This window comes from Schistocerca cancellata, chromosome 11 (genome assembly GCF_023864275.1).
Source record: "Schistocerca cancellata isolate TAMUIC-IGC-003103 chromosome 11, iqSchCanc2.1, whole genome shotgun sequence".
NCBI classification, from domain to species: domain Eukaryota; kingdom Metazoa; phylum Arthropoda; class Insecta; order Orthoptera; family Acrididae; genus Schistocerca; species Schistocerca cancellata.
In genome coordinates this window covers 103,802,441-103,818,644 of record NC_064636.1, presented here as the reverse complement: position 1 = coordinate 103,818,644, position 16,204 = coordinate 103,802,441, and the positions used below count along the sequence as shown (strand labels likewise).

At 42.6% G+C, this 16,204-nt stretch overlaps 1 protein-coding gene across 3 annotated transcripts in view; it reads right to left on the bottom strand.

The window, feature by feature from the left end:
• The window catches only part of LOC126108965 (transcription initiation factor TFIID subunit 10-like), a 104,923-nt gene that overhangs the window by 41,410 nt on the left and 47,309 nt on the right, over positions 1-16,204 (bottom strand). For all 3 annotated transcript variants that reach the window (XM_049914358.1, XM_049914360.1, XM_049914359.1), the window contains exon 2: positions 5,171-5,431. In XM_049914358.1, coding sequence (XP_049770315.1) covers positions 5,171-5,422 — 252 coding nt within the window. In that variant the 5' untranslated portion in view covers positions 5,423-5,431. The remainder of the gene's footprint in view (positions 1-5,170; positions 5,432-16,204) is intronic.

Sequence of the window (16,204 nt, the reverse complement as noted above, 5' to 3'; positions counted from 1 at the left end):
GTGAGAGGGGGCACACACATTGCGGAGCACAAGCATACGTGCAGCTGAGTCACCGTACTAATTTCGCAGTGGCAGAACGTGCAGATACGTTGGCAGCTCAACACAACTTAAACGTGCCCCAGTTTTAGTGGTTCAGTCAGTTACTATCAAGCAAAAGACCAGCAAAACTCTCTCTGTAGCAAAGCATCCCTCTGACACAAAACTTGAGGAGACCTGTACAGTTCCGCCGTTTCAGCTGCCAATACCGTATTTACTCGAATCTAAGCCGCATTTTTTTCCGGTTATTGTAATCCAAAGAAACGCCTGTGGCTTAGAATCGAGGGCAAAGTAAGTGGAAGTTCTGAAAAATGTTGGTAAGTGCTGCCACAACTAACTTCTGCCGTCGATTATATGTACTGCTACACAGGCATGTTTTGCATGCACAAAGATAAATACTGGCGCCAAAACTTCTCTGTCAGTAAATAAATCAAAAGACAAGATAGAAGAATGTATCTATTATGCCATGTATTCTTCCGTGTTTGCTGCTATCTCATTTAAATCCTGTCTGAATAATAAACTACGAAACTAGAGTGAGACAACAGCAAACACAGAAGAATACACATATCGTGTCACGTTTATATTCGTATTATTCTTATGCCTAATAGTGATACAGTCAGAAACGAAGCACAGCAACTGACTAGATTTTTAAATTTAAGATGACGCTACTTTCTGTGTAGAATGTAATGTACTAAAGAGGCGTGTGCAAAGATTTTGAAACGGAGAAAAATTTTTGCTAAACTCTCGTTCAGAACATCATCTATCATCCTCAGTCTATTATTTGATTCTTGTTGATCATTATCAAAGAAAGTAGCAGTGTAAGTAACAACAAATAGCAGTCTCTTGCCATTATTTCGCTTATGAGACAATTCCTCTCTTTTTTTATTGTAAGCCGTGTTAGCGCACACAAAAGCAAGCCAGACGCGAGCGGCGACAGGTCGTAAACACTCATTATCAGAATGCGACAAACAATGCGTGACACAGTACAATAATGCATTTTCAGCTTAGTGTGATGTAAACACCTATAACAAAGAGAACGGCACTTATCAGATCAAAGCAAAACAAGCAATCGATTCAAACCAGATGAAGCACCTAAAAAAAGGAAGGGTACCCGTGTAAACACGGACGGAGTGCGTGACACATAGCAATGGCTTCTTGGTAAAGCTTAACTGTTAAGATTACAACTCGAACCAAACTACTGTAGCCGTATCTTCATCCATTCGACCTAAATTGTGTCTCATGTTACAATGGACAAACTTTGTTTCGATTTGAAGGTGCGGCCTAAGACTTTTCTATCCCCTTGAATTTCGATTCTCAAATTTCAGGTGCGGCTTAGGTTCGAGTGCAGCTTAGATTCGACTAAATACGGTAACGGCAAGCAATGGGCCAAACACACTCAGCGAGCTGGCTCACGTGCACCATAAATGCCAGATTGCAGGTAACGGGAAACCTTGACAGGTACAGGCGTTACCGGCAGCTGCGGAAGCAGCTCTACGTCTCAGTAGCAGCTTCTCCCTGCGACCGAGACAGCTTTCCAATTGAGGTAAAGCACTCGGTGACAACAATCGAAAGGAACAGGTAAGAAGGGCACAAATCACTAGTACGCATTTGATTTGACAGCAATACTCGCAGCAGAGTCGACAGAACCTTGGAGCAATACAAAGTCAAATTTTTTTTAAGTAACTTCCTCCACTCTTAATAGTTCATTTATTTTAGACAATCACGACTTTGGCTTCGTAGCCGTTCTCACGTGCATGCTGAAATGTTAAAATGTCTTACATATTTTAACATCGCCAACGGTCTAACACCGGTTTATTTCAGATCACCGAAGTTAAGCGATGTCGGGCTGGGCTAGCACTCGGATGGGCGAGCATGCGGTTTGCCGAGTGCTGTCGGCAAGTGGGCCGCACTCAGCCATTGTGAGGCAAACTGAGGAACTACTCGATTGAGAAGTAGTGGCTCCGGTCTGGTAAACTGACATACGACTGGGAGAGCGGTGTGCTGACCACACGCCCCTCCACATCCGCATCCAGTGACGCCTGTGGGCTGAGGATAACACGGCAGTTGGCCTGTACGGGCGGAGTCTAGTTTAGTATAACATTTCAACATGTGGCTGAAAATGGCTACGAAACCCATTCACGATTTGTAAAATAAATGAACGACTGACAGTGAAATGGCAAAAATTTCTTTCAAAAAATTCTATAGGACTTTTGTCCCACAAGAAGGAAAGCTCAGTCTCAAATGTGAATTTCACCAATCCCCTAAGACCTTCACATTATTAGGTTCAGCAAAGAACAATCTAGGCCTCTGCAAACTGGGGGTCTAGCAAATCCCCTGCCAGCATGGAAAGGCGTACACTGGGGAAACTGTATGCACGGAAGAACAGAAGTGCCGTGAATGCAGATGCCACACTGAATTATGCGAGGACCGCCAAACTGGCCGTGGCCGACGTCAATATAAAAATTGGCCGCAATATAAATTACAACAAAACCGAGATTGATAGGCAGTCATCTGCCTCCTGGGATTGCGCAATAAAAGAGGCCATTGAAAATAGGTGTAAGGTCATCAAACGTGAATTCTAAACTGCATTAGCATCTACTGCAAGTACTATGACAGTTAAGTGGGAGGTGAGAAAACTTGGATTTCATGGTCATGTGGCTGCTCATAAGCCACACATCTTGCCAGTAAATGCCATACGATGCCTCACTTGGTGTGAGGAGTGTAAACATGGGACGACTGAATAGTGGAAAAACATTGTGTGGAGTGACAAATCACGGTACACAATGTGGCAATCTGATGGCAGGGTGTGGGTATGGCGAATGCCCGGTGAACGTCATCTGCCAGTGTGTGTAGTGCCAACAGTAAAATTTGGAGGCTGTGGTGTTACGGTGTGGTCGTGTTTTTCGTTGAGGGGGCTCGCACCCCTTGTTGTTTCGCATGGCACAATCACAGTACAGGCCTACATTGATGTTTTAACCACCTTCTTGCCTCCCACTGTTGAAGAGGAATTTGGGGATGGCAACTGCATCTTTCAACACGATCGAGCACCTGTTCACCGCTTGTGGCAGAGTGGTTACATGACAATAACATCCCTGTAATGGACTGGCCTGCACAGAGGCCTGATCTGAATCCTACAGAACACCTTCGGGATGTTTTGAAACGCCGACTTCGTGCGAGGCCTCACTGACGGACATCGATACTTCTCCCCAGTGTAGCACTCCGTGAAGAATGGGCTGCCATTCCCCAAAATCTTCTAGCACCTGACTGAACGTATGTCTGTGAGAGTGCAAGCTGTCATCATGGCTAAGGCTGGGCCAACACCGTACTGAATTCCAGCATTACTGATGGAAGGCAACACTAGCTTTTAAGTCATTTTCAGCCAATACTTTTATCCTACACTGATTTCTGTGATTACTTCAAACAGTGTTGTTCGTACAGTAGCACTGACAACTCTGCGCAAACACTGGTGCTCTCGGTCGTCAAGTGAAGGTCGTCGGTCACTGCGTTGTCTGCGGTGAGGGGTAAGGCCTGAAACTTGGTATTCTCGGCACACTCTCGAAACTGTGGACCTCGGAATATTAAATTATCTAACGATTTCCAAAACAGAATATCCCACGTGTCTAGCTATAACTACTGGTGCACATCTGAAGGCCGTCAGTTCTCGTCGTGCGGCTTTTACACTCGAATCACCCGAGTACAAATGACAGCTGCTTCAATGCACTGCCCTTTTACAGCACATATACACGATACTACTGCCATCCATATATTCATTTATTTATTTATGCATTTATTTTACCTGGCAAGATTAGGGCCTTCAGGCCCTCTCTTACACCTAACCAGGCATACTCAGATTCAACAAATTTCAGTTTCTACAGAACATTAAGGACATATAACATGTTATACAGTATTAATGTTACAGAAAAAAAATTAGAGATTATAAAAGTAGTACAATGATAATTATAACAATCAAAAAATAATTATAATAATCAAGAATAATAATAATAGTAATGATTATGTATAGGAAAGTAAACATATTTTTTCTTTTATGAATGTCAGTCCTATTGCTAGTTGGGAATTTTCTCGTTATATTCTTGCAGCTTGTGAGTTATTCTCACCAAGCAGAGACATAAGACGATAGAATGGGGTGAAAGAGATATAGAAGAGGTAGATAGGTTAGAGGAAGAGAAATAGAATGGCAAAATTCGAAGCTATGATGGAGAGGAGAAAGAAAAAGATGAGAGGGGCACGACAGTGGTGGCTATACCGTCCCTAATATGTAAGTCTCGAGTTCCCTCTTGAATGTTAAGTGGTTCTGGATAAGATGCAGATCACAGGGGAGCGCGTTCCATAGTCGTATGGCTGAGATGGAGAATGACACAGAGAAAGATTTTGTGTTATGTAAAGGTACAGCCAAGATGCTAGACGTATCCAATCTGGTATTGCGGTTGTGGAATGACGATAGGTGTTTAATGTGAGAAGATAAGTATTGGGGGCACCAGTGGCTAAGAAATCGATGAAGTAAGCACACCGTGTGGAGATCGCGTGCCTTATGTGGGCGTATCCAACCTAGCTGGGAGTACGAAGGACTGATACGATCATACAACCGTATATTGCATACGTATCTAACGCAAGCATTCATCACTAGCTCGAGGCATCTCGAATTTTCACTATTTGTGCCGTGTTGAACTACATCACAGTAGTAAAGATTAGGCAAGACTAGTGTTTGGACTAATTTTTGTTTAACATGGGCTGGAAATATTTTTCTAAATTTTTGAATTGCATGTAGGGAGGAGAGCGATTTCCGGCAAGCTGTGACTGTTTGTTCTTCCCAGTTTAGGTGTTCATCCAAGATTATTCCAAGGTCTTTTACTGTTTTTTGGTATGGTAGTCGGGTACCACTGAGGAGTATTTGAGGGACTGTTTCGCGAAAGTACCGACTGATTAACTTTGGATGAGATATAAGTATGACCTGGGATTTCTTGGGGTTTAGTTTCAGACCTTCTCACTATCCCGTGGATTGTCACCTCAGTGTATCTTAATGTCAAAGCAGCAGTAAAAGGTTTCCGACACACACTGTCATTCCGACTGTCGGTCTCAAGCTTGCCGAGTAGAGGTGGCCGTGCGGTGCTCCTACCAGGTGCTGGTGCTGGTGGTGGTGCTGCTGTTGCAGCTGGTGCTGGTGCTGGTGCTGCAGCTGGTGCAGGTGGTGCACTGCCGACCCCGGCCCGGGGCTGCTCGCCACCACCTCCATCGTCTCGTACGGCTCCTGCTTCACCTGCCCGTCGGACACCTGCGACAGCACGCCGTCGGCCGCCTGGATCCCCGCGGGGGTCAGAGGTGCGCCGAGGCCGAGTGCGCCGTGGATCCCCGCCTGCTGGTCCGACATCGCTCCCACCTGCGGACGGAGGGCGCGTCGCACTGTAACGTCACGTCTCGGACCTCCCTCCCAGCTTCGACACGTAATGCGGTCTGCTTACTACTTTACTGGTGACGATTTGAGAAAACTGCATCTGTTTTTGTAAATGGCACTCGAGAAAAAAATCTGACCCGCCACACTTATCGACAAATAATTTACTTTGCTGTAACTGTAAGGGGCAAACAAACGAAAATGAGACAAGTGGAAAAAAAATAAGTAAACTGTTTAAATCACACGATTGCAAATCCAGTACGGAATAACGACAAAGGATAGATTGCTTCTCTCCACACAGTGGAGACGCTGAGTCACAGACGGGCACAACAAACAAATAAGCTTTTGGCCAAAAGACTTCCTTCTGATGTAGGTAAAACACACACACACACACACACACACACACACACACACAAATCATGACCACTGTCTCTGGCCAATGAGATAGTGGACACGTGTGTCTGAGTTGTATTTGGTGAATTTGAATGTGTGTATATACTATATACACTACTGGGCATTAAAACTGCTACACCAAGAAGATGACGTGCTACAGACACGAAATTTAACCGACAGGAAGAAGATGCTGTGATATGCAAATGATTAGCTTTTCAGAGCATTCACACAAGGCTGGCGACGGTGGTGACTCCTACAACGTGTTGACAAGAGGAAAGTTTCCAACCAATTTCTCATACACGAACAGCAGTTGACCGGCGTTGCCTGGTGAATCGTTGTTGTGATGCCTCGTGTAAGGAGGAGAAATGCGTACCATCATGTTTCCGATTTTGTTAAAGGTTCGATTGTAGCCTATCACGATTGCGGTTTATCGTATCGCAACATTGCTGCTCGCTTTGGTCGAGATCCAATTACTGTTAGCAGAATATGGAATCGGTGGGTACAGTAGGGTAATACGGAACGCCGTGCTGGATCCCAACGGCCTCGTATCACTAGCAGTCAAGATGACAGGCATCTTATCCACCTGGCTGTAACGGATCGTGCAGCCATGTCTCGATCCCTGAGTCAACAGATGGGGACGTTTGCAAGACAACAACCATCTGCACGAACAGTTCGACGACGTTTGCAGCAGCATGGACTGTCAGCTCGGAGACTGTGGCTTTGGTTACCCTTGACGCTGCATCACAGACAGGAGCGCCTACGGTGGTGTACTCGACGACGAACCTGGAAGCACGAATGGCAAAACGTCATTTTTCGGATGAATCCAGGTTCTGTTTACACCATCACAATCGTCGCATCTGTGTTTGGCGACATCGTGGTGAACACACATTGGAAGTGTATATTCATCATCGCCATACTGGTGTATCACCTGGCGTGATGGTATGGGGTGCCATCGGTTACACGTCTCGGTCACCTCTTGTTCGCACTTTGAAGAGTGGACTTTACATTTCAGATGTGTTACGACCAGTGGCTCTACCCTTCACTTGATCCGTGCGAAACCCTACATTTCAGCAGGATAATTCACGACCGCATGTTGCAGGTCCTTTATGGGCCTTTCGGGATACAGAAAATGTTTGACTGCTGTCCTGGCCAGCACATTCTCCAGATCTCTCACCAATTGAAAACGTCTGGTCAATGGTGGCCGAGTAACTGGCTTGTCACAATACGCCATTCATTACTCTTGATGAACTGTGGTATCGTGTTAAGCTGCATGGGCAGCTGTACCTGCACACGCCATCCAAGTTCTGTTTGACTCAATGACCAGGTGTATCAAGGCAGTTATTACGGCCAAAGGTAGTTGTTCTGGATACTGATTTCTCAGGATCTATGCACCGAAATTGCGTGAAAATGTAATCACATGTCAGTTCTAGTATAATATATTTGTCCAATGAATACCCATTTATCATCTGCATTTCTTCTTGGTGTAGCAATTTTAACGGCCAGTAGTGTGCGTGTCTATATATCGTGTGACTAGGGCCTCCCGTCGGGTAGACCATTCGCTGGGTGCAAGTCTTTCGATTTGACGCCACTTTGGCGACTTGTGTGTCGATGTGGATGAAAGGATGATGATTAGGACAACACAACACCCAGCCCCTGAGCGAAGAAAATCTCCGACCCAGCTGGGATCGAACTCGGGCGCTGACGATTGACATTCTGTCATGCTGACCGCTCAGCTAAGGGAGCGGATATATATATATATATATATATATATATATATATATATATATATATATATATATCTGTGTGTGTGTGTGTGTGTGTGTGTGTGTGTCTACTTTGGAAGAAGGACTTCAGACAACATCAAACAATGGAAAATCCAGGATGGATTAATGACAATGTTATGAAAAGGATAGTTGCTACTCACCATACAGTGAAGATGCTGAATCGCAGATAGGCACAACAAAAAGACTCAAACAAAGCTTTAGGCCAAACAGGTCTTCACCAGAATCGTGTGTGAAATGCATTTGCACATCTGTGTGTGTGTGTGTGTGTGTGTGTGTGTGTGTGTGTGTGGTTTAATTCTGATGGATGCCTGTTTGGCTCAAAGCTTTGTTTGGCAGTCTTTTGTTGTGCTTCTGCGATCCAGCATCTCTGCTATGTAATGAGTGGCAACTATCCTTCTCATATTATTGTGAGAAGAAGGCCTTTGGCCGAAAGCTGTTCACTTGTTTAGCAGTCTTTCTGTTATGCCTGTCTGCACACCTCACGCACCCAACTGACATCTCTAAGAGGAATGACTGCGGTCAGAGGTGCCAGTGGTAGCGGTGTGTGTGTGTGTGTGTGTGTGTGTGTGTGTGTGTGTATGTGTCAGGTGTGCTTGCTTGTGCGAATGTGCATGCGTTTTGTTTGCTGATGAAGGCTTTGGCCGAAAGCTTATTGTGTAAAAGTCTTTTTGTTGTGTCTGTCTGCAACTCAAGGTCATCTTTAAAGGAGTGGAAATTTATCCTTTTCTTAAGTCTGCTTAGTTTTGTGGTTTTAATGCAGATTTTGTTTTATTATTTTTTCATTCATTCTACTTTTGATAACAGTGGGGTGCTCACTTCCGCAAATATATCTTTGCTGCTGACACATTTTCATTTTTCAGTGATGGCAGGAGGAAAACAACAAATTATATTAGTCACATCTCATTCAGGTAGCAGTAAAAGTGAATGGACGAAAGGCAAAAGCATGCTAACATTTTGTATGTAAGACAGAGAGAGGGGGGGGGGGGAGGGGTGGTGGAGGGAGGGGGGAGAGAGAGGGGGGAGGGGGGGGAGAGAGAGAGAGAGAGAGAGAGAGAGAGAGAGAGAGAGAGAGAGGGAGAGAGGGAGAGAGGGAGAGAGAGAGAGAGAGAGGAGGGAAAGGGGGCGGGCGAAGTATTTTTTTAAAAATTATGTTATCACATCTACCTTGTGTTTTACTTTTTTGCTGTGTATATTCTTTTGCTGCTGAACTGAAATATTGTTGTCGAAGAACAGATACCTTACCAGGTGATAGACGCTGTATCTATTTGTCGCTTGAATCCAAAAACAGGAGCAGGCACAGCATCTTGTTATTGATCATTACACACCTCTGTGTGTTGGAAAGCAATTCTCCAGTCAAGGCTTCAGTTGAATGAAATGTACAGTACTTCACAAGGCGATCATTTCGAGAAAGAGGGCAGTGCTTAAAAGTGGTGATTTGTTTCTGAGAGTGATTGACAGCTGTCAGCAATTGCACCAGTCGTCAGTTCACTGCAGGTCTTCCTACACTATGCTGCAGTCTTTGGGCATTGCAACCTTCCTGTAAACAACATAATCCACAGCCAGGCACACCTAGCTACAGATGCTTCAATAAGACGGTATTTCACTACTCTGCAGTTACACTTCTTTTTACCTCATACAACTTACACGGTATTCTTTCAGCTACAGTTTCATTTTAAAGACCTGAGAATCCATCATCTCCGCTGACAATTTGTAGGTTCCTCAGCACACAACTCCCATGGATGTACCTTATTTTCTCAATTTCATTATTTTGTCCAGATGTGCAGGCTGAAACTGTCATATTTTGTTAAGCTCAACAGTATAATTATTTATCAAAAGCAAAGTTCATTTTCATATTTTGATTAACATATTTTTCTTCTTGCTACCTTTCTTGTTCTTACTGCCATGCCATAAGGTCATGCATATTTTATGCTCTGTAATCTAACTTGAAATAATAACTCATTTGAACTTGACTATATTTTTGTCCATTAGCCATGTGATTGATCCTGTTCGCTAATAACAACTTAAGTATTTGTACATTTTTCAGCCTGTTAAATATGTCGGAAGTGATCAGTTCCACGATGCCACCGTTTCCAAATTTCATTGTACATCTATCGAGCCAGCAGTTAATGATATTAACAAAGTCTGGCCATTTTTATTATTTTCATGCAAATCATTCCTTGTGTTCAGACTTAACATACAACTCACTCTTGTGCAACCAAGCGTTTCCACTCTCCAACAACAGCTTCTGTGCCTGATGATTCATTTCCATAAAAATAAAAGGTATTTAAACAATCGAACAGAACAGGAGAATTTTATTCCAGTTCGTTCATTCTAAAGTTTATGTTTTCATGCTTTTAGTATTCTTTTCCCGCTGTCAGTATGATGGGGCCTTATTTCATGAAAATTTTAGTTCTGATTCTGAAACATTTAAAAAATCAACATGGGTCGAAACAAAGCCAGTATTACAAGGTTAAAGGCTTTTGTTGATGTCAGGTTAATCTAATGTTGTGTTACCAATGAATAATGAAAGAAACATTTTACAAAGGTTGCTTACTTTTATCTGAGCACATGTGCACGCATAAGAAATTATACTGTAGGAAACACTGCAACCAGCCACAAGTTTTTTCGAAATGATTTTATTACACCATTACTAGTGTAACTTACATAAGTCTAAAACTATGTAATCACAAAAAGTTTGTTATATTTTAGGACGTAAATGTAGAACTACGCACCACAAAAATTTGTTAGATTTTAGGACACAAATATAAAACTTGCAAAGAGGTCAACATTACTATCTGGGCTCAGGTCTGAAACTAGTAATGGTATAATAAAATCATTTCAAGAAAAATTGTGGCTGGTTGTGGTATTTCCTACAGTGTAAAAAAACAGATGCAGTGTTCTCCAACCAAAATAGCTTAAATAATGCCACACTAGAAATTCCAAAATGGCTGACATGAATATTGCCATCATAAAATTATGTAAAATGAATGCAATGGATACAACAAATTTTATCACAATTTCTATAATGGTTAAATTACAGAAAGACGTCATTTAAATGTATTTAATATCCTGTATTAGTTCAAATATTTTTTTTCTTTTTTTTTTTCATTACTCCTTGGGCAGGCAGTATGCAAGAAAAGGAGTTTGTCAGCAGACACCTATACATCACAGCACGTCATGCAGAGAGCTACCGATGCCACACCGTGTGCCGAGGAGTGCTTCAAAGTACTACATCAACAGAAATCTTTACAAAAGTGTCAATAAGAAAAAATATATTCAGAACTCTTTGAAAGGTCTTCAGTCAAGTTCAAGCCGTTGATCATATCGTACACCCGTATTCAATCATATCATAAATGTTGCTTTTCATTCATACATGAAAATTATTTGAAAGAGAATAATATTAGAAGATTGGTAAGTAATTACTTCTGGAATAAAAACATATACTGAGAAATTGGTTCACCAACTTATATTTTGCATATCATCCCCCCCCCCCAACCCATTTTCAGTGTATTCCATTTCCTTTGATCACTTGTTCCCCACATCATTGTTGTGGTGTCACTCGATCTAAATATCATAATTATGACATGTATTTTGGATCAGTTTATATTCTCCATAGTCCTCATTTTATACCCAAAATTAGTGCAACAAAATAAAAATATATTTATAATAAGAGTGTACATAAAGTCTGGGAACACTTTCAATTATTTATTGCACAAGAGCCAAACATTGTACAGACATCATACATACGTGATTTTGAAGAAAAACCCTGTATACCGCTACAGCATAGTTTGGTAATTTGCCAATAGTCACTGCTAGTTGCAAATATGGTGAGTTCAGGTGAGGAGCAAGCTTTCTGTGTGTTGGAGTTGGACTAAAAAAAGTGTGCTACAGTTGTTCAATGGATGTTTAGAACCAAGAACGGTAAGAAGCCACCAACAAGGAAGAGCATTTACCACTAGCACAATAAATTCGTTACAACGGGTTGCTTGTATCTGGCAAAAAGAAGCGGTTAGTGAAGTGAATGTGGAGTGCCATCGTTCTTCGCCGAGAGTCTGTCACTGGATATTCCTACTTGGACATGTTGCAGCAGTGGCTGATGCCTCAAATGCAATTGGACTCACCATTCATCTTTCAGCAGTATGGGGCTCCACCCTATCTTCATCACGAAGTTGGTGGGTACCTGAACACGGAGCTGCCGCATCGATGGGTCGACCGTGCTACGGAAGGGGACAGCTGTTTCACGAAATGGCCTCCCCGATCGCCATATCTCGCTCCGTGTGACTTTTTTTCTGTGAGGACATATTAAAGATCTGGTGTATGTACTGCCTCTGCCACCTTATGTAGCAGAGCTCCGGGAGAGAATACGGGAAGCGACTGCCACAGCTGACAATGCCATGCTGGGACGGGTGTGGCAAGAATTCGATTACCGTATTGACGTCTGCCAGGTCACTTGTGGTCTGCATATCGAATGTTTGTAAAAAAAAAAATTCAGAGTTTCTCTTCAAAATGCAATATGTATGACGTTTGTGCAATGTTTAGCTCTTGTGCAATAAATAACTGAAAGTGTTCCTGGACTTTATGTTCACCCTGTATATTGATTGAACTAGATCAAATCTCTAATGACCTCGTTATCAACTCTGACCTTACTTCCATTTTGAAACTAGGATCAAAGGGCTAAAATCAAACAACAAAATCCATATAAATAAAAATAAACTGGCGCATATACGAAATATCAGCACTTGGGAACAACTTTCAGTTTGACAGTTCTGCTGCCGCATGATTTCATAACAACAAATTCTGCACTGAATATCGACATTTTGCAAAAAAGAATACAACATGTTAACGGTGGTGCTCATATCTTTCATGTGTTGCAAAGACCGAAGTTCGTGGTAATTTCTTGCATTGCAAACACACAGTTGATTTCAGTTCGCAGTTTACTATCTTAGGAAAAATGCTACCACAGAGGCTTCAAATTATTGATTGGCGTGCATGCAACACAGGCCGAGTAAATGACACTGACTACGAGCTGGTAACAAATTTCTTCCGATTGATTTCCTCGAAAATTCTGATGATGAAATCAAGCAACATTGCGCCATCAGTCATGCAGTTAAGTGAGAGATTATTGTGCAAGTACAACTTAACATCATTAACTGATCAAATTGGTCAAGATTTTCAGATGACCACAAAATAGTGAGCAGAGCAGACAAAAGACCAGACTCAGTTGGGATGAGCCCCTTTTCAACCATCTGACAGACAGACATTGCACAGCCTAAACAACTCAAGATATAGACACGTTACACACTAAACATTTTCCGTTAAACTGGCTGCGAGAAAGAACATGCAAAGCCATGTTGTGAAAATGTACAGTTTTGTTCTTCTTATCATAGTCATTTTTAACAGAAAACAGGGCAGTTGTGATGACGACTAACTTTATGATCCTACCTGTTTGCACATTAAAACCACGTGAAATACTGTCATTAAAGCTACTACCCTCACACACCCAACAGTTGGAAAGGTTTCTCTCATACCATGTGCACTAATGATTGCAACTCATTAACCCATTCATTATGACTTCTGCTCCCAATTGAGGTTCCATTTGCAATAACAATAAATAAGGTCACAGAGACAGTGGAGGGAGAAGATGAATAGACACGAGGGGGGGGGGGGGGGGGGGGGGGGCGGATATGAACGAGAGCAAGGAGGACAGCGACAGAGATATAAGGGAGGAGTAGCTGTATAGTGTGGGATAAGAGATGTACAAGGATCAGGGGGCAGGTGATGGACAGAGATACGAGGAGATAGACAAAGAGAGGAAGAAGAAAGAGAGGGTTAGAGAGATGGAGGGAAAAAGAGATTAGGGCATGTATCCAATTCCCATATATATTTAGCAATTATGAAGCATTGCCAGTTTCGCCGGTGTACTATACAATTGCCAATATTTCTTAAGTGTTTCTGTTGATACAGGTTAGATTAGATATAGATTAGATTAGGAAATGGGACACTTAAAGTAGTGAAAGAGTTTTGCTATTTGGGTAGCGAAATAACTGATGATGGTCGAAGTAGAGAGGATATAAAATGTAGACTGGCAATGGCAAGGAAAGCGTTTGTGAGGAAGATAAATTTGTTCACATCGAGTATAGATTTAAGTGTCAGGAAGTCTTTTCTGAAAGCATTTGCGTGGAGTGTAGCACTGTATGGAAGTGAAAAATGGATGATAAATAGTTCGGACAAGAAGAGAATAGAAGCTTTCGAAATGTTGTGCTACAGAAGAATGCTGAAGATTAGATGGGTAGATCGCATTACTAATAAGGAGGTATTGAATAGAATTGGGGAGAAGAGAAGTTTGTGGCACAACTTGACTAGAAGAAGGGATCGGTTGGTAGGACACGTTCTGAGGCATCAAGGGATCACCAATTTAGTACTGGAGGGCAGCGTGGAGGGTAAAAATCGTAGAGGAGACCAAGAGATGAATACACCAAGCAGATTCAGAAGGATGTAGGTTGTAGTACGTACTGGGAGATGAAGAAGCTTGCACAGGATAGATTAGCATGGAGAGCTGCATCAAACCAGTCTCTGGACTGAAGACCACAACAACTTCTTAGGTTAACTGATTTATAAAATGGAACAAGGAACTTCTGTTCCTCAAATGACATACCAGAAGATGGAATTATTTTATTCTGTAACTGGCCATAAACAATAAAATACTATTGATTACACTACTGTTGCTGTTTGTGAAGTCTACCAAAATAAAACCGGATAGAACGCTATTACACAAGGACATAAGAAAGTAAGCTACACACAGCTTCCGACACTAAAACCACTACACTAGAATAGTGGTGCATTGTCAGAAGAGAATGCAGCTTGTAGGGGGGGGGGGGGGGGGGGGGTGCCTGGAAGAATCGCAGCCTGTGCTTCATTAAGAGCCCCATCCTAAAGAAGTTTCGTTTGGTTCAGATTAGGACTCTGGGCAGGTCAGTCCATTTCTTTGTCCTCAAACTATTGCCACTGTCACGGCATAAGTCAAGTGTCAGCATGCCGGTCGGGAACGAGAGAGAATAGATGGCTGTGAGAAGAAGTCAGCCAATTGCACGCCGACCGGACCTCCCTCCAGAATGACAACGTGATAGTAGTGGCCCCTACAGAAAGAGGACACAAGCGCCGCGACCTACTGGTGACACGACCCAGTCGAATAGCAGCTTCGAGATTAGGCACTATTACAGCAGCGTCAACTCTATTCACTTCGCTTGTACTATCTACAGAGCACAGACTTGCGATTGTTTGTACTGAAGAAGATTGCTTATTTTGTATGTCGCCTTTTGCTTGCGACACATCTGTGTAACTGTCGAAGCTAAGTATTGTCATTTACTTTTTTGTAATAGAGCTCATTAATACGATTTGTCTGAATGTTTGTCTAGCAAACCTAGTAAGCGGGCTTCCTAGACGCCACATATTTGACAACAAGGCTGGACACAGTTGCTACAAAGATGCCACTTTATAACAGGCTGCACTGTCAGGCTGATACAATCATTGTACTCAATCTACTCCTCTACTTTTTGTAGCAGACAATGCTGTGAAATGGGTTGTTGTTCTTCCACATATTGTGTTTTCTTAAGTGCAATAAACAACCACAGTATTGCACCTACTGTTTCGGGGTAGTGTCTTCGATTAGGAATCGAAAGTCCTCGGTCCCGGGTACTGGCGGACGAAGACTTCCTGCACGAGAAGTTGTCCCTCATTCTGCAAACAGCATTGTCAAAGAGGGAAGAGGAACGGAAAGAGGTTCGGGGCACTCTCTTTCCCTCGGGGTGAAAGAATCAGCACTGATCAGTGGCTTGACAATGCAGAAGGCAATGAAAACCACTGCATTAAAGACACATAATGTGTACCCACAGCACATGTGGCCTGTAATTTGAAAGTGTCACGATCTCTCCATTGGTAAAAGACTGCAGACTAGTTCACTTGAAAGATCTCCGGGAGGGGCCTGCCTAAGGAGAGGTGACCGTGAGAAAAAGATTGAATGGCCAACGAATGATAACATTCTATGAGTCGGGGTGTGGAATGTCAGAAGTATGAATGTGGTAGAGAATCTAGAAAACCTGAAAAGGGAAATGATAAGGCTACATCTAGATACAGAGTGGGTCAATGAAGTGAAATGGCAAGAAGACAAGAATTTCTGGTCAGACGAGTACGAGGTAAAATCAACAGCGATAGAAAACGGTAACGGGAGTAGGATTTGATATTAAGAGGAATGTAGAGCAGAGAATGAGTTACTGTGAACAGTTCACTGATCGGGTGGTTCTCATCAGAATCGACATCAAACCAACACAGACAATGATAGTTCAGGTATACAAGCCGTCATCACGAGTTGAAGGTGAAGAGATAAACTACATGAGGATATCGAATGGGGAATTCAGCACATAAAGGGAAATGAAAATCTAATAGTCATGGGGGATTGAAATGTGGTTATAGGAGACGGGATAGAAGAAAGGGTTACAGGAGAACGTGGGGTTGGTAGCAGGAATGAGAGAGGAGAAAGATTAATTGAGTTCTGCAATTAATTTCAGCCAGTAATAGCAAACACTCT